General features: G+C 42.9%; 1 protein-coding gene across 1 annotated transcript; it reads right to left on the reverse strand.

The window, feature by feature from the left end:
- Positions 1-11,572: 11,572 nt before the first annotated feature.
- On the reverse strand, positions 11,573-22,819 carry rnd1b (Rho family GTPase 1b). The gene is made up of 5 exons (XM_034590736.1): positions 22,555-22,819; positions 21,965-22,052; positions 15,317-15,426; positions 15,066-15,200; positions 11,573-14,538 (listed from the first exon to the last, which is right to left on the reverse strand). The coding sequence occupies exons 1-5, from the start codon at positions 22,672-22,674 to the stop codon at positions 14,293-14,295; spliced, it is 699 nt and encodes a 232-aa protein (XP_034446627.1). The 5' UTR covers positions 22,675-22,819; the 3' UTR covers positions 11,573-14,292.
- Positions 22,820-23,423: the final 604 nt, after the last annotated feature.

Genomic DNA, 23,423 nt, shown 5'->3' on the forward strand with positions numbered 1-23,423 from the left:
TGATCCACTTGCTCTAACTTCATGAATATTTTACTCATTTGCACTTTTTTTCCCCCCTGCATTTAGTTTTTACATATTTACATTTTTTACAATAACTGGAAAAGTTGTCTCTCTAAGTAGGTTAGCATATTGATTGAAGATGTATAACATGATATAAATTCTGTGTCTGCTGTCTAAAAATTCCCTTTCACTTCACTGAATGTAACCTACATTTGAACATGGAATATTTCAAGTGAAAGAAGCTGGAGAGTCTTTTTACATTAGAGGACGTCCTCTTGACAGTGTTTCTTTATGCGTAATCATTTAATTTATTCTTTTATTATTTATTTTAGACTACTTGTTTTTTTTATTTACACTCTCACTTAAAAAAGTATACGGCTTTGGGAGCAGATTTCATATTAACATTCAATGACTCCTTGCCCCTCTCTGCAGGTATACTCCCCTTCCCTGTCAGAGTCCATCTGCTGATAATAAGGGCAAGGAATTACAGAGTTGTAAAAGAAGCTTTATAAATATGTATTAATGATTATGCACAGTAATGTTGCGGGTGGATTTAACATACATCGGCTTACAGAGCCATGTGACGCGCCTCTATATAAAATGGACTGATGACAGAGTGAAAATAAGCTCTGAAAGTGTGTGGATTAAAATGAACACATCTATAGCTGCTCACGCTCGTTTTCCACTTGAAGACTCCTCCGTCAGACACTGCAAATAGCGCCAAGACCTTGTTGATTTCATGTTTCTGGGTGTGACTACAGACTAGACGGCTTCTCAGGAGGGGCACCCGAGAAGCACACAGGCGCGCGAACCCGTCAGTGCAGTGCAGATGATAAGAAAATCAGTATGTGACAGTGCGGAGCTGTTGTTCTCGCCCCCTCTCCCCACTGTGCTCCTTAATTAGAGCGTCTCTGGCAGCGGGGGAAGCCCTGGCACACAGCCTGCCTGCCTGCCTGCCTCCTCTTCCTCTCATCCTCTGGTGCCAAAGCCACCCAATCACAGATATACCTGTCTGTCTCAGTGCAGGGCATGCTCCTCTTCCCACAGTGTAATGAGGATCAGCTCCTCCAGACACAGCCTAGTTTTCTGCTTTTCATTATATCCTCACTCGCCTCTCTCTATTAATACCAAATTTGAAAGAGATAAAGATCATCTGACTTTCCTGAATTGAGAATCTCTACGTTAAAACCACGACGGACGAGAAACAGACATTCGATAGTGTGTTTGTAGGTGAGGTTTATGAACCGTCTCCACACACACTCTTTGTGTGACAGAATGTCAGCCCACACCGCCGACATGCTCATCCACTGTGCCCGAGGCTGTTTGCTCAAGAACAGCAAAGTGAAGGTGGGTGTGTGGGTGCTTGTGCTTCTGTGGCTTTTGTCTGTGTGCCCTTGACTGCATCTTTGCGTACAGTATGTACCAATATGCACTAGTGAATACATGAGCCTGTGTGTGTGTGTGTGTCTGTGTGTGTTTGTGTTTGTCAGTTTCTCACATTCTGTTCTGTGATTCATTGCTGGGGCTACACGGCTTTTTTTGTCTGCCTGATTTAGCAGAACAGACCCTCTGCTTTTTTTAGTACTGCTGACAGATTTACCGACTTACTCCACCGACAGGACACAACGGCAGAGCTGGCAAACTATCGGGGTCTTTGGCTGGGTTGTCGGCGTCACAGATTGAAGCCTCCTCTCAAGCTGTTCTTCATTAGCAACAGCCTAGTTTCTCCCTGATATGAGAATAGTAGCACCATCGGCTGTGTGGGAGATGAAAACAACGTCCAGTAATACCCTCCACAAACCTGAATTATAGGAGCGACATTGTTATCAGTCGATTATCGTGCTTATAGAAGTGCTTTTGGTTCATCTCACATATTACAGGGGGGTGCCAGGCTCCCTTTGTTGTGCTCCCTGTCAGTATCCTCGGCCTTGGCCGTCCACGCTCAGACTCGCTCTCAGACTGTCTCATGTAAGAGCAATTAGCTGTGGCTGTCATGGCAACTAGCATGACCTTTCTATCATTTTACAAACGTGAATCTCAACCGAGGGCCTCTCTTTCTTTTCAACAGCGAAAACAACTTTTTTTTCACATTGGTGGAAAAGAAAACGTTTTTTTTCCTTTTTCTGATAAAAACGAGGCTTGAAGACATGTATCTTGGAGGAGACACTGGTGAGCACATCATTCCTTCCGGTAGCAATGATGTGGATGCCTTTGAGTTTTAATACACCCTGCTATATTTGACATGATACTGTGGTATGCAGTGTTCCCTCTACTGTGTGTGTGCCACACTGAGACCTGTTATTGTACTGCATGAATAGCAATGAGCCTTTATTGCTCAATTACCTGCGTCAAGGAGGTCATGTTTTCAGCCCGTTTTCTTTGTTTGTGTGTTTGTTTGTAAGCAAGATTACACAAAAACGACTGAATGGATTTCCACGAAACTTGGTGGGAAGGATGTCTATGTGTCGGGGAAGAAGTCATTGGATTTTGGTGCAGATCTGGATGAGGGGGCAGATCCTGGAGGTTTTTTGTACTTTCCAACAGACAGGGCATTTTTCAACATTTTGGGTGATTTCTCTATGAATAATTCCTAAATCTTGATTAAAAAAAATCAAGCATGTTCAGGGGACTGCATGAATGTGTGCAGATCCAATTACAAACACAGATCTAGTGAATTTGAATGTGGTTTCAGGAAACTGTTGGGCCTTGGCAGAGGCATAAACTCCATTGAGTGACATTCTAGTTCAGTTCGAATACGTCACGTTTGACTGAATGTTTGATTGTTTACTAATACTGTGAAAACAGGAGAAAAAAACCCAATGTAACCAATCTCCTTGGCGCATATTTACACTTGTCGAGTGCAGTAATCAGATTAAAGTAATTAGTGTTAACCAGTTGTACACTGATTTGCCAGATTGCAGGTGCCACAGAGGAACCATGGGGATTATCAAAATAAATGTGCTCAGGCACAACCTTGAGCATGCGCTTTTAAGGCTTCGCAAATTGAATATACAGTGTAAATATAAATCTGGAGCCGCTGAGGAAGAATTTGTGCTCACACAACCGTATATTTTATAACGCTGTGCCAAATTGCGGGCTGTTGCAGCTGAGAGACTTGGAGGCAGAAACTGTGAGTCACGCAAAGATTTTATTTCAAGTGATATAATGAATTCTTCTGTACTTTAAGCCAGGGTGAACATCCATGCACAGACCTGATGGAGATCTGTCAGGAAAACCTGGAGAACCATCCATCCATCATCCATCCATCCATTATCTATACCGCTTATCCTTAGGCGGGGTACACCCTGGACACATCACAGCACCAACGTACAGAGACAACCAAACATTCACATTCACATTCACACCTACGGACAAATTAGTCTCCAATTATCCGTACCCCCACACACTAACCAGTTTCTTTTAAGAACACCAAGGTTAAGTGTGTGAAAGCAAGAAAATCCCCGCAGTTATGAAGTGGGCACCTTGCTTCACCTGTGGTTTGTTGATGCGGAGCCGCTGCACACGCAGGGCGCTCGGCAGGAGTTCTTACAATTAGCGAATGGAACAGCTGCACTTTATGGCGGCAAACAGCTCACTAAGCAGTTTACGTTGAATCATAAAAGTAAACAGAGAGCTTAATCATGTCAGATAATTATAGCAGTGTTGTGTGAGTAACTATTCCGGCTACAGTAGCTTATATCCTTGCACCATGCAGGAATCAGGGTGAGTCATAAGATGCATTTTCATATTCATAGCTCATGTGTTTTTTTCCAGACAGATTAACAAAATTAAAGAAGCCAAACCAGCATCCAAAGCCGACAGAATAAAGAAATGTTAAAGGTCCAGTGTGTAAGATTTAGGTAAAAGGGATCTATTGACAGAAATTTAATATAAAATATTCCTAGTGATTTTTTCACGAGTGTGTTTCATCTAAATTATACAAATTGTTGTTTTATTTACCCTAGAATGAGCCCTTTATATTGAAATACACTTACATCGGAGGAGTCCTCTCTGTGGAGGCCGCCATGTTTCTTGTAGTAGTCCAGACTGGACAAACTAAACACCCTTTGAGTTTTTATGAAAACTGAAGGTTAGAGCAGGTTCTCTTTCATGTTTGGAAGGGGAGGATGAGGTGAGCTGCCACATGCAACTTCACCACTAGATGTCACTAAATTCTACACGCTGCAACTTTAATGCAAGCATAAAATTTATCTTTGGAGAAAAAATTGTTCAAACTGACTTCTGGCATCACTACCTGTCAAAATTAATTGCAAAAAAAAAATTGTGTCCCAGATTGCATGATTTGTAAAAATATTTGTTTATATTTAAACTTAATATTCCAAAACATTTGCGAAAATTAGAGGATAATAAACTATGATGTAACACATTAGTTAAACACAGTGTAGTTCTATGAATAAATTGTCTCCACTCCAGAGCTCTTTTTGAACATCAAACGCTATCCAGGCAATTAAAGACAGAGAGAGAGAGAGAGAGAGAGAGAGAGAGAGAGAGAGAGAGAGAGAGAGAGAGAGAGAGAGAGAGATGGAGAAGAAGGAGAGAGTGAGTGTTTAAATATTACTAGCGTGGCATACTAATTCCTGTCACAAATGTGCCTCCAGGCCCTCTACAGTCTGTATCGAGACAGAAAGAGAGAAAAATGCACATTTACTTATCAAAAACTCCCCCCAACAGAGGGATGTGTGAGTCAAAACAAGAGGAAGAGGAAACGGAGAGGGAGGAGACGCACAGAGGGCAGATGAAAATCCGATGAGAGATGAGAATGTCTTTGGAGCTGATGTGTTGCTGGTAGCAAACTGTATCCCAGTATCTAGAGCACATATTGATTAAAAACCTTTATCTCAAAGTACTTAAAAAAATAAAAAATAAGACATTGACACAAACCCAGACAGCAAACCTGGCGTTAGCTTTTATTACATCAAGATATTCCGCACAGCTAAGACAAGGAACATCAAAAAGCATCACTGACACCCTCTGAAATATTTAATCATTTCCAACTCCCGTCTTTAATAACTATACATCTTATACATCCAGTCTCTGACACCATACATCCACAGCTGCGTTTTAGGAGCTGGGAGACGAACTGGAGAACGGAGGGCATCAGACTGTTCGACAAAATTTGAATCTCTCTTTGTTCCACACTGGGTGTTATTTAAGCCACGTGATTACGTTTAGAACATGAAAACATTCACTGCACTGTCCTGTCTGCTGCTCCCACAAATACAAAGTCTCACCTGAGAACCTGCAAGAGGTCTGAGGTCAAAGTTTTGCTGTTGAGAATTGAATTTATTTAATTTGTCATTTGAATAATTTTTAACAGGAAATAGCATGGAAATGTAATATTTGTGTTCATACAGCACTTCCATACGCAATGCTTTTACTATCACCACTCATACACAGCCCGGGGACACTTGCAGACTGCGGGAGCCAGGGATTGAACCACCAACCTTCTGGTTAGAACCTTCTGAGGCACAGCTGCTCCTGCAAGTACATTTACTAATTGTATTCCTGTCCATTGAAGACAGTCTGCAGAGGCTGCATGGATGTTCAGGATGGCAGTTAGCTGAGAGCCATATCCACCCATCGTCTGGCACTCAGTGGGCGGCTGTAGCTGAAGGGGTCTTCCTCTAACCAGAAGGTTGGCGGTTCGATCCCAGTCTACCCTTCCCAGTTGGCAAGCTACTGAACCCCCAAATTTCCCCTTCTCATAGAGAAAGTGCTGCATATAGATGATTGAATGTGTGTGTGAATGGGTGAATGGCAAAAAAAAAAACCTGCACTGTAAAGTGCTTTGAGTGGTCATCAAGACTAGAAAAACTATATAAATACAGACCATTTTCCATATGGTTGTTTCAGTATTTGCATTATAGATATGTTGCCATGAGTCAGTAAATGACGCTCATACTGTCTAATACCACAGAATGCACTCTGGAGTTAGATGGTAGAACAGGACAGATGTGTTTTATTTGAAAAGGCAACTGCTGATCTGATAAAAAATCCATTCACTATATGTCCACTTCTTTCTTTCATCTAAAAAAATAGGAAGGAAACACGCTTTTACTACAGATGTGCTACCTGTTGTTGTCATGACAACACGTCCATTCAGTGAAATTGCTGCAGATTGCCACATCAAATGCCGGTCGAATAATTAGAAGCCTCTCTCATGAGGTTATCCGTCCGATCTTCACGTCTTTTTCTCCAGTTCTGCTCGTTTTAGTTCCCTGTGGATGCTGCTAGCCAGCGAAGACCTCATCCCAGTGCCGTGCTTATGTAATCTGCATCGGCTCCATGCTTCAGTTCCCCCTTTGAGTATATACATGCAAGAACATCCCTCCAGTGTGTGTATTCTCAGTACTTTAACAGCTCCCCTGTCACTAAGGATCAATGTCATCGCTCAGCTCAGTGTTTCTCTCAGAGCCACCCCTCCATTTTATTTTTAACACACCAGTGTCCGTATCTGTCGCAGCAGGACGAGAAGAGAGCATTTCTGCTCAAGCTCAACTTAATTTTGAGGTGAAAACAGACACGAGGTTCAGGCTAAAAGATGCAGAGCGAGGGAAGACATCCTCCCATCTCTTCTCTCTCCCCCTCCCCCTCTGCCTTTGCTCTCTCTCTCCCCCATCTTCTTATTTTCTTTTTCGCCCACCCCCCAATAAAGCATGAGAGCAAGAGAGTTACTGCTCGGTGGGAGGGCCCTGTGTGCATCCCGGACGAAGCCGAGCACACACCTCACACTCCCCCAAACCACAAAAGGCACATGCTCCCGCCTGTAGCCATGGTTCCCTAAAGAGGAGTCGCTGAGACAAAAATGAGCAGAGTGCTGCCTGCAGTACCCTCTGCCTCCCTTTTGTCTGTCCCCCCCCCCCCCCCCCCCCCCACACACACTGCTAATACTTCTCCCATAGCTGCAGGGACCTTAAGGATAACAGTTGCACACATGCATGCACACACATGAAGCTGATCACTGATGGATACATGCTCTCTTTAGAGGCACGCACTGCTCCTTTTAGTAGCTGCCCGTGTTTTCAGAGCAGTCCTTTAATGTTCCCTGTGGGTGATGAACCTGAATCACAGAGCAGCCTCATCCATCAGTATGGGCTGCCACGTATGGATCCAGTACCTTGATCCATGCGAGTAAAGTGCTGCTCATGCACAGGACAACTGAGCACAAAGTAGTACGATGGTGCTGAAACGCAGCAGAGACACAATATGGTGTAATTATGGAGTAATTATCACTGCTGTACTCTCAGTCTGGTGCGGCCGACCTAATCTAGCATTTTAATCAGCATGAAGGACAAAGCACTGGACCCTGCTTATTTCTCCACTGGTGCAGCTGAGGGGACGGCGGGTTATGGCCGGCGTACTGGATCGCCATGTTATTTTGGCTTGTGCGGACACACGGAGGATGTGGCCCGTAGCCAAATCCGCTGTGTGTGTGCCTTTGTGTGTGTTTGTGTGTGTGTGTGTGTGTGTGTGTGTGTGTGTGTGTGTGTGTGTGTGTGTGTGTGTGTGTGTGTATGCTAAGGCTACAGCCCATGCATGTGCTCCTCCGTACCCTCTCGTACTCAGTGTGTCACAGCAGAGCACGCCTCAGCCTTTGTGTGGTTGCCCAGTGATCACAAAGAGAGGGAGAGCATGTGCACGTTGTGTGTGTTTATGGTTGGGATGTAAGGTTTGGATTTGTGCACTCATTATCTGTACAAGACAATCCAATCCCGTAAGAAACACAACGCTCACAGAAATCCATGGGTGTTGCTTTTGTGTAACATTTATTTATGGTGAGCTAAAAATGAAGTGTTATGAAGCTGGTATTCATGCACAACATAACGCACCCATTTTTATTTTCTAACAAATACCTATTATTACATAAACCAGAGGCAATGCTTGCCCACACAAGTAGTGAGAGAGGATTAGAATAAACGGATGATTACTCCTCTAGGCCCCATCTGCTAAATTTGCATGACTTGTGCCACTGACATGTTTCTGGCCCATCCTGGTTAATACATAAGGATGTGTCCTAAAAAACACCACAGCGATTTCTGGACTCATTTTGAAAGAAACACAACACTCAGTGGAACAACTTGTGCTTTCCCACTGTGGCCACAGGGAACATTAAACAATTGCTCACATTTGACTGAGCTCATTGGTGGTGCTGCCAGGGAAGCACAAGGTCAAGAGAGAGACCTCTGGGGGAGCCGTGGGTCTAACCACAGGAGGGAGTTTAGGGTCAGGGGTCACACAGAAGAGAGGTGGTGGTGGTGGTGGTGGGGGGGGGGGGGGGGGGGTGTGTGTGGAGGAGCTGCAGCACACAAAGTGTTTACTCCTCACTGGGCTGCCTAAAGATACGGATATCCTCATGTTGGACGGTAACTGATGCTGTATGTGTAAAATGATCATCCATAGGACGACTATGATGCAATATCAACAAGTAACATAATAAGAAATATTTGAGTTTTATCATGAGACACTCATCGAGAAAGATGAATACAAAATTGCGAGTACAAAAGACATAATCTGAATGCTGTGATCATCTTCTGTTAAATCCCGTTATGCTACCCCTTCTTTGAAACTGGCTGAATCAGAAATTGATGGGTTTGGATTTTCTGGCCGTGCCCTGCACTGCGGCAGAGAATCTGGTGTCTGTTTGTCTAAGAGAGAGAGAGAGACAGAGAGCGAGAGAGAGAGAGGGAGAGAGGAGCGGGAGAGAGAGAGAGAGAGAGAGAGAGCGAGAGGGAGAGAGCACACAGACTGCAGGACTCTCCTTCGTCACACCTCATCAGTAATTAAAGATTAGCACGTATCTGCACAGATGCACACAGATGCATGCATGCATTTGTTTTTCCTGCTTCATTCATCAGCACCATTTTTGTTGCCCCATTGAAAATGTGCATGTCTGTGGCGGCTGATGGCAACAAGCTGCACGTTGAAGTCACTCTTCAAATTGCTTACAAGTCAAACCCTTTTTATTTCATCTGCCTCCACAGAAACACAAAGTGAGTGACTACTTTTGGCTGCTGTGTCCTTGCAGAGAGTTATCCGAGGACCCAGGCGATCGTATTAAAATTACACAACAGCAAAGAGGGTCATCTACTCAATGCTGCTTAGCTGCCCTCACATCACCCTTTGTCCAACCCCCATCAAAACCCACAAAAAAATGTCCAGTCCAGCCTTAGCTCGGACTCATTTTACTGTCATCACTAAAGGATATGTAAATAACCGATGGAGAATTTTCCATCATCAATCTGAACGTAATTTATTTAAATGTTGGTAAGATAATGATCGTGTCACTCATGAATTTCATTTCCTGATGTGATGATTGATATTCATTTTTTTGCGGGAAATGTGTGTGAATCTGAATTAATGCACAGCATTTTACAGCCCATTAAATTGGCTTTGTGTGGGTAAAATCACGTCCGTCTCCAGCTTTTGTCCATGGCAACGCAGTAATCCGTGATCAAAGCGACCGTCTGTTTGTTTAGGAGACAAAGAACTTTTCTGAGGTTGTGTATGTGGCAAAGTTTTAACAAAATGGCAGAGCTGATCCTAAAAGCTCTCTGGATTGTTCCATGATGCCACTTCTCCTTAACCGAGCCCTCGAGGTACAAGCCACAGCTGAGTGGGCAATTGAACTCCCCGTGCCTGTCCAGATGTTGGCCTAATTTACCACGACGAGCAGCGTATGTGGCCCATTTACATGTCCTCACACCCAGTGTGCGTGCCCCCATGTGTACAATGTCAGCCTCTACCTCAGGTGCTCCAACAGTCAGCTCACCAACCTCCCATGATTCATTTTGTTTTTAGCTCGAGTATTTTTGGGGGGAAAAGTTTTGCTGCATGAATTCTGATCTCCAGTCCACGGAGGCCCTGAAGTGCAAATCCCAACTGGGAAAACACAACAGCAAATCAAAAACACAACAGCAAATCAAAAACACAACAGCAAATCAAAACACAAATCAAAAACACAACAGCAAATCAAACACACAACAGCAAATCAAAAACAGAACAGTAAATCAAAAACACAACAGCAAATCAAAAAACAAACAACAAATCACAACGCCAAATAAGAAAATGTTTTCGTATTTATTTTTGTGTTTTATTCTTTTTGCTGTTGTGATTGCTATGTTCTCAGGGCCACCGTACAGGACATCTCTGGGTCAACATGCTCACACCAGCCTCCTAACAAACCGTTTCATTTTGACGAGAACAGTGTTGTGAAGGTGGAAAAACACAGAGAAGATGTTTATATTTCTTCTTTTACTTGTAACAGTTCAATTGTCAAACACCATCATAACTGTGTTGAAGAAACATTTGTCTAAGCACTTGAATCATCAGACCAAAACATTAATGAATAATAACATTTTGTTGGAATTTAGTTTCACTTTCGGACCCAGGATTATTTACCTTATTGTACATTAGAAATGTTTCGGTGAAAACATTAGTGGAAAAGTATATGTTATAGGCTGATTGACAAACAGAGAGACGGTTGCAGTGGTGAATAGCTGGTGAACATACTGAACACACTAGGAGGCTATACATTATATTTACTTAAGAGTTGGTGAAGAACAAACTAAAATGAGAAGATTGTATTTTTATTCCAGAAACATGTCTCCAAAACTTTAGTTTCAGGAGTGTACATGGATTAAATGTGTCACTGTGTCACAGCGCCATTAGAGCTGCTTCAAAGTCTAGTTAGAGCACTGGAAGAAGAGGCTGGTTGGGCTGCTGGCACCTCCGCCGCATTCTGTGGCATCAGGCCAGTCTTAGACACCTCAACATCTGGAGGGGACCAGATGTGGCAGGTTTGAAGACAGACGAGAGCAGCAGCCTCGTGCATCCTCAGAAGTGACAGGGAAGCTGTGAAGATTTCCAACAATCTGTAAGGTTGAATGGGAGCCAAGCTGTCTGTACATCTATAATACCCAACACGTGCTTTGGTGTCATTCATCCACAGCTGGTGTTTTATTTATTTTTTTAAATAGCGAATATCAAAACTTTATCATGTCATTATTATGTTTGTCAACTGCTCATCTGACAGACGTGTTTTTTCTTTCTCCAGTCTGTGACTAACTCACTGATTGTCAGTAGAAAATGAAGTGATAGAGAATGTCAGTAGCTCCTCATCCATCCCTGTTAAACTTTGCTCTACACTTAATGAGGCGTGCTCTGTATGCATGCAGCGACACAGAGCTTGTTAAAAAGGAGTTATTAGCTCTGATAGTGTGGAGGACACGAGCCCCCCCCCCAGTTCATACAGGGATTCTTGAAGTGATACACCACTGGAGACATGTGCTCACTTTCATTACAACAACCTTCAGAAATATGTGATCAGAGGGTATGAACAAAATATAAAAGGCACCAGGGTATTTTGACTGTTTTATGAAATGTGTAAAAGGTTTTGATCGATACCACTGTTTGATGGAGGTTTCAATTAAAATCAATGTATAATGTAAAAAGACTAAAGGTGCGAGAGGAACATCTCTGAATAATAACAGAGACACTATGTTACGTAAATGAATGCATGGGAATTAGGCTTTAAATGACAGGAAAACAACAATTCAAGGGTGCCAGACAGGGCAAGCTTTATTCAACACAGGGAAAAAACAAAAAACAAAAAGAAAAAAACATTAAATTCCCAAATTGATTTTAAACAAATGTACATGTCGACCAATAAAAGGCAAAAAAAAAAAAATTAGCTACTAAATAAATAATCACATCAATAACAATATTTCCATTTGACATCCTTGACAATATCTTACAGTGATTATAAAACAGGAGACAGTATGTACAATCATACAACTTTAATAAGACATGCTTAGGAGTTTGACTGCACCGTTGCACCACACACTGACTACTACACAAAGGCTGCATATTAACCGACAAGGTCTGTCCCATCTTCAGACATCCTGGCATCACAGCGCTGACCCCAAGAAAAACATCAAGAAAACCTCTTTTTTTTTTAAACAAACCTGGCAAAAATGAATGCATAATAAATGCATAACTGATGCTTAAATAACAAATGTGGGGATGTCTGCTTGTGAGCCAACCGCCTCTGTCCACACAATCAACCCAACAGCCAGTCTCCGTGTTTCCTACGCTGAATTGTTGCTAGGCAATGCCGAGGAATTTTAGTCTGTGACCGTGAACTGGGAGCCTTTGTGCAAATCACCCCTTTAAGTTCCTGCGACCACCAAGTGGAAGCCCCCGGCTTCATCAAGACGCTACAACCATCTCAGGGAGGTATTTCCAAAACAACACTGGTACGCACATCATGCATTTAAATACAAAAAAAGAATAATGGAAAAATAACTTTCTTTGGACAGGGCCAGCCTGTGCATGTTGAGTTCTTGTTTACTTGTTCTCCTTAGTCCCACATTATTTAATTTCCCCCACACACTAGCCCTTGTTACAAGATGATTGTTAAGACTTTAAGTTTTTTTTTCCCAATTTGAAAAGCATGTCACTGTCAACTCACACAAGCAATTCAAGAAAGTCTCCGCTGCCTCAGTACCTTTTTAAAATTATGATTATGTAAAATTGACAGGAAAGTCTCCAACGCTGTTGTTCCCTCTTATTCGCATACGCCGATTTTTTTTTTACTACTATGATGTCGTCATTGGTTATTTTATATACCAGTGGCTACACGGAGGGGGAGGGGCAAACACAGATCAACAGCCTCTTTGTACAGCAGGGATGGTTTTCGCTCACATGTCCATGGAGCATTTAGAGCATGACAGTAATCACAAAGCTCCGTCTTTATTGCCACACGGGTTGCCTTGCATCACAAGCACTTAAATCATTATTGCTTTATGGTTAGAAGCACAGAGATCAATGCTGCACACAAACATAACCATGAAGTCAAAGATTTAAGCTCAGGAAAAGGGTCCATGTTTTTGCGCCGCAGTCGTTGTAGCTTATAGTAAGAGCTGCTTATTGGAGGTCAATAGATAAACAAGAGACACAAAACTCATCTCGGAAGAATAGTCGGGTTGCGAGTGCTACATTGAATTGTTGGAATTGAGAGAAATCCACAGGCATATTACAGTCGTCAAAAAATCTCAGTGACTTCTGGGTAAGTGATATGAAAGGCTTTTTTTTTTTTCAAAAACTGCAAGCCATCTGAGATTTGTTGGAAAACTGTCAACGATGCAATGCTACAAATCTTCTGAGAAATATTCGAAATTACAAACCAGATCCTCCTGTTAGAAGTGAGCCTGAACCAGGTAGGCGACTACAGGCATCATCCGCTTTTTTTAAAATAAGCCTCGCAGCGCTGGCGTCAATAACCAGCCACGGCTTCATAAGTCACTCTGAACAGCCATTGAACCGTTTGTGTTTATGCTCCTGGTCACAACAACAACAGAGTCTCTTCTCGTCAGTACAAATCAAGTGTCTGTCCCGTCACCAAAACAGTTTTTTTTTAAATAAGACTCCAGCTGTGACAGCAGACACCGGAAGCACAGTTAGACTTCCCTTTATTTTTATTTTGCGTGTATCGTCATTTCCTCCTCCCAGTAGTCCACTGAAAGCCTGTGGAGCAGCGCGGGAGCAGAGCTACACAACCATGCATCAACAATCCATGCAGGTTGATATAGTCTAGACTGCTGTCGGCACTCACAGCTCTTATCCCTGCTCTCATCACCACTGAGACGATGAGAACAGCCCTCTGTGTAACAGCTCTCACTGTGGCCTGTCCCACTCCCTCTGCACCTCTGTGCTCTCACAGGCCTAAATAGGGACAACAGCAACAAGCTAGTTTGCACCGCACACACACACCTTTGATAAGAGGGATGTGCAGGATTTTTGCTAATTCCTGACGGTCTCATGCTAGATTTATTTTTGCACTTAGAAAAAGATCCATTGAATTGTCTAAGAGGCATTTACATCACAAGATTAAACGTCACACGTTGCACATATTGGACAAAATCAACATGTGCCTAGAGAGAGTAAAATCAGACAGATGTAACACCAGTTTAGTTGCATACTGTTTACAGGTGAAGACATGAGAGCTCAATGATCAAACCTTGACTGACACTATTTGTTTGAAAGCAAGATTAACAGTAGTGGAGAAAGATGGATGTGCGCTAAAAGGTTCAGGAGCAAGTGGACAGCGAGGTGTCCACCTCTTCTGAGGGGCGTTTTGGTTTCCGGGGGGGTGAGGGAAGGATTCAGCAGGAAGCCCTGATAAAACCATCATGCCCACCCCCCCTTCCCCGAGACCAAAGAGGCAGGGGGCCGGGGGTCGCATGTGAGGACTGTAACCCGAGAGGTCTTCACTCACATGACCGAGCAGCTCTTGGCCTTCTCCTTCTTGAAGGTGGAGGAGAGCAAATCCGACTTGCTGGGCAGGTGGAGCAGTCTTTTGGAGAGGCGGCGTGTGGGGCTGGGCTTCTGGAGCGGCTGCAGCTTGTTGATGCAGGCCATCGCTGCGGTGCGAAACACGCTGTGGATGCTCTTCTCCGAAGTGAACGCCGAGCACTCAAGGTAAGCCTCTGCACCCAGCTGCTTGGCCATAGCAGAGCCCTGCAAATAAGTGGAGTGATGAATGGCGCTGTTCAAAACATCCCTTAATAAATTCTCAGAGTTTGTTATTTGTAGCAGTGTCGCTGCAGGTGAGAGGCTCAGGAGGAAATGTCCCGGCAAGCCAATAAAATGGCTACAAAATTAGGATCATGCGTCACTGACGGGTGGGTCAGGTTACTAATTGTATTCCTATTTCCTTCGTCATCATATACAATCGAATATAGTGTGTCTATATATATATATATATATATATATTTATATCCCAAGATTCGAGAACCAGTTTTAAAATATTTGAAAGTCTCAGGTGACAATGAGTGAAGTGGCATCAAGAGATGTGTTGCTAACAGCCTGAACAGATAATATGATGTATACTGTGCATCAATATCGAATGGTCCCTCACATAAAATAAAGACAAATATGAAGCCTACAGAGAAAAGGATTGATAAATGCTCCATTTAATTTTTGCCATGCATTGTTTCTGTTCAGATGGAATATTCTCCTGATTGTGCTAACCCATTGTGTCTCACCTGCTCATAGGCGATGGGAGTCTGTTTCTGATTGGACAGCTCCATCAGCGTGCAGACGTCTGTGCGCAGGTCAATCTTACAGCCAATGAGCAGGATGCGTGTGCTGGGACAGAAGTCTAGGATCTCAGTTTTCCACTGTGAACGCAAAAAGGTCGGTTATTTCAGTGGACAGTGAATAACGGTTTACTATCCAAAGGAAAATAATTTACAATGAAAGCAGCAGTGAGACACAACGTGCAGAAGCCCTTTACCTTCTTCAGGCTGCTGTCCACAGTGTCGGGACGGCTGATGTCAAAACACAGCAACACTGCGTCTGAGTCGCTGTAGCACAGAGGCCTCACGTTGTCATAGTATGGAGAACCTTATGGGGCAGAGACGAGAGAATCATCAAGACAAACAGAAAAACACACTGATACCTCTGATTTCAAATAGTTTCATTGGTGAGATCAGACCACAGAACAACTACATTGGTGGTGATTGGGTTTATTTTTCATCCGTGCTTGTTTCTTTGTTATTTAGCAGGATTACTCCAAAGACTACTGGACAGGTTATCAGGAGACTTGATGGAATTTTTTGTGGATCTGGATTTTTATACTTTCCTAATCATTGTGAGATTTTTCCAAATGCTTGTGACTTTTCGAAAAAATAATGGAGATCTTTATTGAAAAACATCTGTAGAGTCCTAATATCTATCAACAGGTGGAATTTTTAACTGTAGTTTAAGACTCAATAAAAGAATTTTCTTTATTTAGTTACTGTATGGCAACACATTTATTTCAGCTACATCAGAGAAGATATTACGTTTAATGTAAACAGTTTGCAAATCAGCCTTGGCGGACGTGTGTGCTCTTCTTGTTCAGATCGAGTTTAATTTATATCTAATGTTAATTTGAGAGATAAAAATTTCAGGAGAATCTATTGAAGCCACCATTTTGAAATGTATATAACACAATTACAGTTTGCAGTTCTAAAAGTTTATCGATGTGTTTTTTTCCCTTAATGTTTGATGAAAAACAGTCTTTTGATATTTTTACACTGGGAGACTATATTTCACAATAAAAGGCTTCTAGCCATCACATCAAAGTTACAGACTAAATTTGCATTATAAAATATGTAAGGCCTCGTGTGTTAAGCCAATAATGAATTCATTTAAAGTGGGGACTGTTTGAGGTATTGATCGCTATGGCAACAGGCAGATGGTCAGTAAAAATGTGTGATGGAGCAGCGGAGGTAGAATACAGCTGCAGGGATTATGTGAAATCGGCATCACTTCTCCTGCTGAGCCTCACTTTGCTGTCCCTGAATCTGCCCCCCCCGCTCCTGGCATTTCAGAGGGACAGAAGATGACAATCGAGCACTAAATCCTCATTGATCTTCTCTTGCAGTAGATTACGCAAGTGAAATGGTGGGGCTCGGGGCAGGCAGACGCTCCCACTCATGCTCGGAATCCTTAAGTAAGCCACCCACCCCCCCAAAAATCCTCCGCTCTGCGCTGATACCTCCAGTCCCTCTGTTACCACAGCAACAGCCTTGAAATCCGCCATCTACATCAGGCATTCCTCCCACCTCTCCATAAAGGCTCGCCTTAACTGCCAATCAATCATTTTACACAGCAAACTGCCCACCCACCTACTGTTGGGGACATTCCTCTGCTCTGCAACAGAGCTGGGGACCACAGATACACACATCCAATCGCACAAAAACACACATTTAATGCCAGCACCGACACCTAATGAAACACACGCTCACAAATTTAAATTTGGCTGCAGCCAGAGGTGATACCAATCTGTGATAAGATGAAACAGGAGAGGAGCAGCTCAATGGGATTAACATGTTTACTTTAGGCTCCGTGTGAATCCCAAAAGGGATTCATTGTTCCTCTTATAGCCGCAGATAACAGAGGCAGTGTTTGTAATCACTCATTACATGTTACACAACCCATCCTAATTGATTTACACCGTAGAAAACAATGCATCAGAAGAAAACATATGAAAAATAAAGCACAGAGCAACATGGATGTTTGCATACAGATCAGTTCCATGAATACTTAATGATTTTCCACATTATCAAAGGGTAGAACTGAATTTGCCAGCTGCCGGGCGCTGTGAGTGGAATAATGACAAGCTGTGATGAAATTCCTCAGGGCTCAGGGTCCTGGAGAATGTAAACATCACTGCAAAGGAACAAAGGGACGCAGTTTTGTGTTCTACGCGTTTCTATGTCTTTAGAATAAAAATGACCGCTCTCGTGCTTAATAGTAAATTAACTGAAATATTCTGATTAACGTAAATGTTTCACTACCACTGTATTCAACAAGAGGAGAGAAGCCGCCTTAAGAATTTCATTTACTTTCATTCAATGCCCAAACGCGATTTCTCATCTGTGAGACAACTTTGCGTTAGCTGACTGTGAAAATTGACACACATTCACACCAGAGCAATTAGCCCCACCGGGATGTTGAGTCGGTGTGTGTGTGTGTGTGTGTTGTGTCTCTGAGGCACTATAAATCTTCTCAATCACATTGCAAAGGGGGTGATCACCGTGCCGGGAACCTGGGTGTGATTCTGCATTAAATAGCCAGTGATCTAATCAATGAAAAGCAGCACAGATGCTGTGCAGGGGGTCAGAGAGCCTCAGCAATTAAAGCTGACAAATTAGTTTAGTAGTATTATCCCGTCAAGGGGGGAGGGGTGATGGCGGACACATCTAGGGTGTGTTTTTGTTACTCAACCCTCCAATGAAATTTCTTTTACCTTCTTTTTTTGGACAAAGGATTCATGAAGGCGTATTTATACCACCTTTAAAAAGGTAAATGAAGAATGATATGAATGTGTAAATGGTAGTATTTAAAGCTCTGCAGCCTTGGCAGCTCTTTTCCAACACTCGAGGATCCAGTTTCTAATCCTGGAAGAAATCACAGTTTCAATTGTGTTTCAAGAAAAAAAAAAAAAGAAGAGGAAGAGAGGAGGGAAAGCAGCGCATCCTACTGAGGCGGATCACAAAGTGCCCTCCTATGCCATTAATCCTTCACCCCCTGCAGTGTGATATCACAGGGTACCAGTCTCTGACTCTCTCACCCCTCCTTCTTTTCTTTGCCACGGCCGAGAGAAAGCCTCGGATAGACAGATCAATGCACATGCAGCGCCTAACCGTGGCCCAAATGTTTTTCCTGTCTCCCCCTTTTCTCAACAGCATGCCGCTACAACAGATGGAGAGTTTGTGAGGCATGAAACGTGGAGAGCGAGGCTGACGAACTGGGGGGAACGGAGGGAAAATGAAAACGAGCATAACCAAATTCCATGTGGCTGCGCTGGGCTCCATCCTTCTCGATGGTGCAGCGCCCAGAGCCAAGCGTTGTTGAGGTGGAAATTGGGCCATTCAGTATGAAAGTAGGCTTCACAGGGCCGAGACTTGTGTCGGCGCCCACAGGTGGGGGATGGGAGGAATCCGACTCGCCGTGCGTGCGTGCATGAGTGAGTGAATTTCTGTGCTTAATCAACTGAGTGACATAGCCCGTCTCCATCATTAGCGCACTCCTCTCCAACAGAGAGAATACAGGGGTCAGACAGATAAATGATCCAGTGATGGGATGACTCACAGATTTGGGGATGAGAGTGTAGCCCTGCCCCTCCACCCACACTCAGCCGGCTGGGAGCTGTGCTGCTGCTGATAACTATAGGCTTTACAGACATGGCCAAAAACCACACTACATTGCATCAGACAGTTGTTCCCTGGTTTCACATGCCAGAGCCAGTCAGAATCAGCAGTGAAGCCCCCTGCAGGGAGAGGGAGGATGATTCTTTGTCCCTGTGCATCGCCACGTCTGAAAGGCTAACAAGCTTTGCTTTGAAACCTGACACTGTCAAAGCTCATCACGCTGTGGATTCTGAAGTTGAGTCAAACAACCGTCTGTTTAAGAAGTTTCTTACATTTTACAGAGCAGGGGATTAATCGATTAACCATAAATAGGATAAATCTAGAATGGAAATAAGCATCCATCACTGCGAGCTGAGTGGCCATTAGAATTGACTGATATCCAACCATCAACAAAATTATTGTCTATTAACAATGTCTCTCCTCTACAATTATACAGATTGTTTAAATCGACATTGGGCTCATTCCAACTAACTTTCATTTAGCTATATATCATTTAAGAAATTATTATAGATACAGCATCCTCTAAACCTCAATAGATTTATCTGCAAGAGCGTTCAACCTGAAAGAAATTACTCACTAACGCCATAACAAGATCCATTATTCTCTGTTCATGAGCTACTGCCTTCCTTCCTCTCTTCTCCCCCCTGCATGTCCGATCAGACTGGGCTGATTAAAACCCGTGGATTGATTTTGGTCTGTAAATCCAATGGCGGAGCCGGGTGGAAGGAGCTGCCTGCCATGTGGGGCCGGTGATGAGGTCAATCTAATCAATGAAGGGGAGTCGGGATAACGAGGAGACCCTCTCGGTGCGGCGCAGCGCCACGCAATTAGAGCAAATTACAGTAAGAAGAGTAAACTGTACAGTGCGAGCAACAAATTGCTCCTGCGCCTGTCGTCCATCACCAGCAGGAGATACAGGAGAGATGTCTATAAAGAAAATAAGAGGGAGGAGGAGGAGATGCAAGTTCTCCTCTAAGTGGAACAGGAAATTGAAAAGCATAGTATATAACTAAAGCTCAACTCATTTTTATCCTGAGGGCAATTTAAGTTTTTCATCTCACTTTATTTCACCTACTTGTTTGGTTTGATTGATTATTTTTGCTTTAAATGAAATCAAATGTACTGTATTTAATCCTAACACTTTTACTCTCTTTTGCTTCTTTGCAGAAGTAACAGTTTCTTATTTGTGTTTTCTTGGTTTTGGGAAATTTTTTGTTTATTTTCTGTAATCAGCTATTCTGTAATTGAGGTCTCTTCCTCAATGTAATAAAATAAAGGTTGACTGTGTTGCACTCTATTACTACACTAATTTGGTAAAATATGGTGCAGCATGTGTTTGTCATTGTTCCTCGAAGTTGAGGACAAGCCGGAAACAAAAGTTTGTTTTCTTCATGGCTAACAAGGGAGAGAAAGAGAAAGAGAGAGAAAGAGAGAGAGAGAGAGAAAGAGAGAGAGAAAGAGAGAGAGAAAGAGAAAGTGTGTGAGACTCATTGGATAAATCAGAAGGGGTGGTGGCCCAGTGGTCCTATTCAGAGTCTTAATCCCCTGCATCATGCTGTTTGAGTGGTGACCTGGGGCAGCATATGGAGGGGAATGCAGGTCACCAGAGTTTCTGAGCTGCCTCTTGTCTGTCTGCTCCAGAAAAACCTTCCTGCTCGACAGGATGTCTCCCTGCATGTCCATCATCTGCAGGCACCGGGCCCACTCCTGCTGGCCTGACCCAAGGTCCACAGTCTGGGATTAAAAAGCAGGATTTGGTCTGGGGAGAGAATTACACTCACTGCGTCCCTACTGCCGCTTTTGGATGATGTTTGGGGTGAAAAAAATATGAGAACAAACTGCATCGTCTCAGACAAGTGGGTCTGTTACATAAAGGATTTGTCGTACAGACACACACACGAGCCAGCTCACTCAGCCACGGCGACCTAATGAAACTGCAGATATGTACAGCTCAGAGTGCAGGCAGAGGGATGAAGCCATTGTGCAGCAGGCATGAAGGGGGAATCAAACAGGTGCTCCAGACCCGTGCTCACAGAATTCAGGTCAACACGCTGAACAACAGATCCCCGGGGAGATCCACACTGACACATTGACCCTCTTTTTCACGCTTTGTGTAAATGAACATATGATGCACAAAGTCAGCAATAACAACAAGTGAAGTGGAATAATCTCGGTCTTCCTGCCAATAGTTTCCAGCGAAACAGACATGTTCTTATGGACGTGTCAATCCCTCTTCCTGCCACACGGAAACAATTTATCGGGTGACAAAGAGCTACTAACTCCCAATGTTCAATCCCAAGATTTAAGATCTTACCTCCAACACTTGCTGTACAATAAAATTAGTGAGTATAGACAGGATTTTTAAATTTTTTGGGGTAAATAGACCCAAAAAAAAGTGATTGACCCCTTTGCTATTACTAGTAGAGGAGTTTGTCTTTCTGCGTTTTTTCCAATCTTGAATGATACAAAGAAACAAATGATGTTCGCAAGTAAAAAACAATAAGTACACAAACGTTCATGGCTTTTTACGCACCAAGAACCCGAAGTTAAATACACGTCATAACGAAATGGTGCAGCTTCTCGAATGCCAAATTAAAAAAGAAGAAGGAATGACCCGGGTGTCTTGTTTTTATAACTGCCGATAAAATCGAGTGCATCATTTGACCCGGGAGTGAATGCTAATGGTATAAATTCCCATTGGAGACCAAAGCCAGAAGTTAGTGGGTGTTTGACCACTGGATAAGGGGCTCTAGAATGACCCCGAGGCTCTGGAACCCCTTGCCTGAAAAGATTGGACTTGCCATCTTTTTTATTTTAAGTCATTGCTTAAATCATTTTATAAAGCCTGATTTTTTTAAACTGTTTTTTGATGGATGTTCTTTAATTTTTATATGTTTTTTTTTTATTTGTTATCTGTTATTTTTTTTATTGTTCTGTGTTATTTTATTCCCATGTATTTTGTAAAAAATTTGGGAACCTTGTTCATAGATGCTATATGGAAAAAGTTTAATTATTATTATACTATAGTATAATAATCTAAAAGATGAATCAGGCTCAACAAGTGCACATGATGCGTGTCCAAACACCAACTGTTGTCTCCACCACTATCCTCCCTACTCTCATTACATCCCCAGCTCTTCTCCTCCTCCTCATCCCCAGCCTCCTCCCTCAGTGGCGCAGACAGACGGCGGCAGGCCACGATAGGCCACCCAGATGAGAGGAGCAGAGGCGGGATCACTTACCTGAGGTGTCCCACAGACTGAGCTCCACTCGCTGCTCCTCCAGCTCCAGACAGGCCGTGTAGTTCTCGAACACCGTGGGCACGTAGGTCTGGGGGAGCAATTAGCAGCGCGGTGCCATTAGTGTGGAGGTGTCAGGTAGAACAGACATTTTATCAGGATAATTAGTGCGACACAAAAAAAAAAAAAATCAAAAAAAATAACACGCATCGAGTAATCAAATGAAATAAACATGAGCCTCATCGGAATGTGATGCGATTTCAGATCCATCAATCACTTGGATCACTGCAGCACATGCGCCAGGGAAGCAGCCACACGTGCATGTAAAGGGAATACAACCTCACGGGCTAATGCCATGGAACAGATTGTGCAATTTAAAAGTATTTTACGGTACATGGATACAAACTAAAGCGAAAAGGATGAGATCTGAGAAAAAATGCGCATGAGAACAATCACTGCAACAGACGCACTGCTTTTTTTCTTCTTCTGCCGTCTTCAGTCATTTTTAAGAGAATCTGATTGTAATGAAAATACAAAGCAACTGATTTGTTTTCTGCGCAAAGACGAAGCACATCAGTGGATCGGGACATTACCTCTGGATAACAGTCCTTCGCCAGGACTTGCAACATCGCTGTTTTTCCGCATTGAACGTCTCCCACAAGAACCAGTTTACATCTCACGACCAGCGGTTGTGTATTTCTCCTTTCCTTCATGATGGTAACTGTGGTCCAGTGTGTTTTTTATTCAAAAAAAAAAAATCTGATACAAGCAGCAGAGCAGCGCAGGTTTGATTCCCAGTGTGTTGCGATGAGCGTCCCTGTGAGTCCCTCTCTCTCTCTGGATGCCCGCAGTTGATCTGATTGAATTTGCCACTGCGGCTCTTTATAAGGGCGAGCGGCAGCCAATCAGAGCTCAGCATTCCACAGGCTTTCTAACATCCCCCTGCTGCAACTCAGTGATCAACATCAGAGTCAAGGATGCAACAGTTTCATTTTCCATTTACTTCAGAACACTGTCGAAGGTTATACTGAGAAGAATATACTACTACTACTACTACTACTACTACTACTAGTAGTACTACTACTAATAATGATAATAACATCAGTAATAATAAGAAGAAATGCAGAATGTTAAAATGTAATAAAAAAAAAGGAGAGAGCAGGTTTTAAGAAAACTAAGAACATGTTAAAATTACATTTAAAAGAGAAAAAAAAGGAAATAAAAAATGAAAATTATAAATAATATAGTGCAGGAAAATGCAAGATCTAGTTTAAGGATGAAGCAAGGAGAAATGTTTTATGTTTTCTTTTAAAAACAACTTAAAACAAAAAAGATCTTTTATTTCATTATGGCCTTTTACTGCTTTATACCCGGATGGCATGAGGATGTGGGCCACTTCAGGCAATGATGCGGCACTACTGGCCTTCCTGTGGCCCGGACTAAATGGATCTGAGCCTAAAGT

This window comes from Hippoglossus hippoglossus, chromosome 7, assembly GCF_009819705.1.
Source record: "Hippoglossus hippoglossus isolate fHipHip1 chromosome 7, fHipHip1.pri, whole genome shotgun sequence".
In the NCBI taxonomy this organism is placed as follows: Eukaryota; Metazoa; Chordata; class Actinopteri; order Pleuronectiformes; family Pleuronectidae; genus Hippoglossus; species Hippoglossus hippoglossus.

Bases quoted from the DNA above. Each gene is read 5' to 3' on its own strand.
- rnd1b (XM_034590736.1), bottom strand. From the start codon at position 22,674: ATGAAGGAAAGGAGAAATACACAACCGCTGGTCGTGAGATGTAAACTG. The intron at 15,427-21,964 runs GTAAGTGATCCC...CTGCCCCATAAG, and splicing joins CAGTCTGTGGGACACCTCAG to GTTCTCCATACTATGACAAC. The intron at 14,539-15,065 runs GTGAGACACAAT...ACTTATTTGCAG, and splicing joins CTCCCATCGCCTATGAGCAG to GGCTCTGCTATGGCCAAGCA.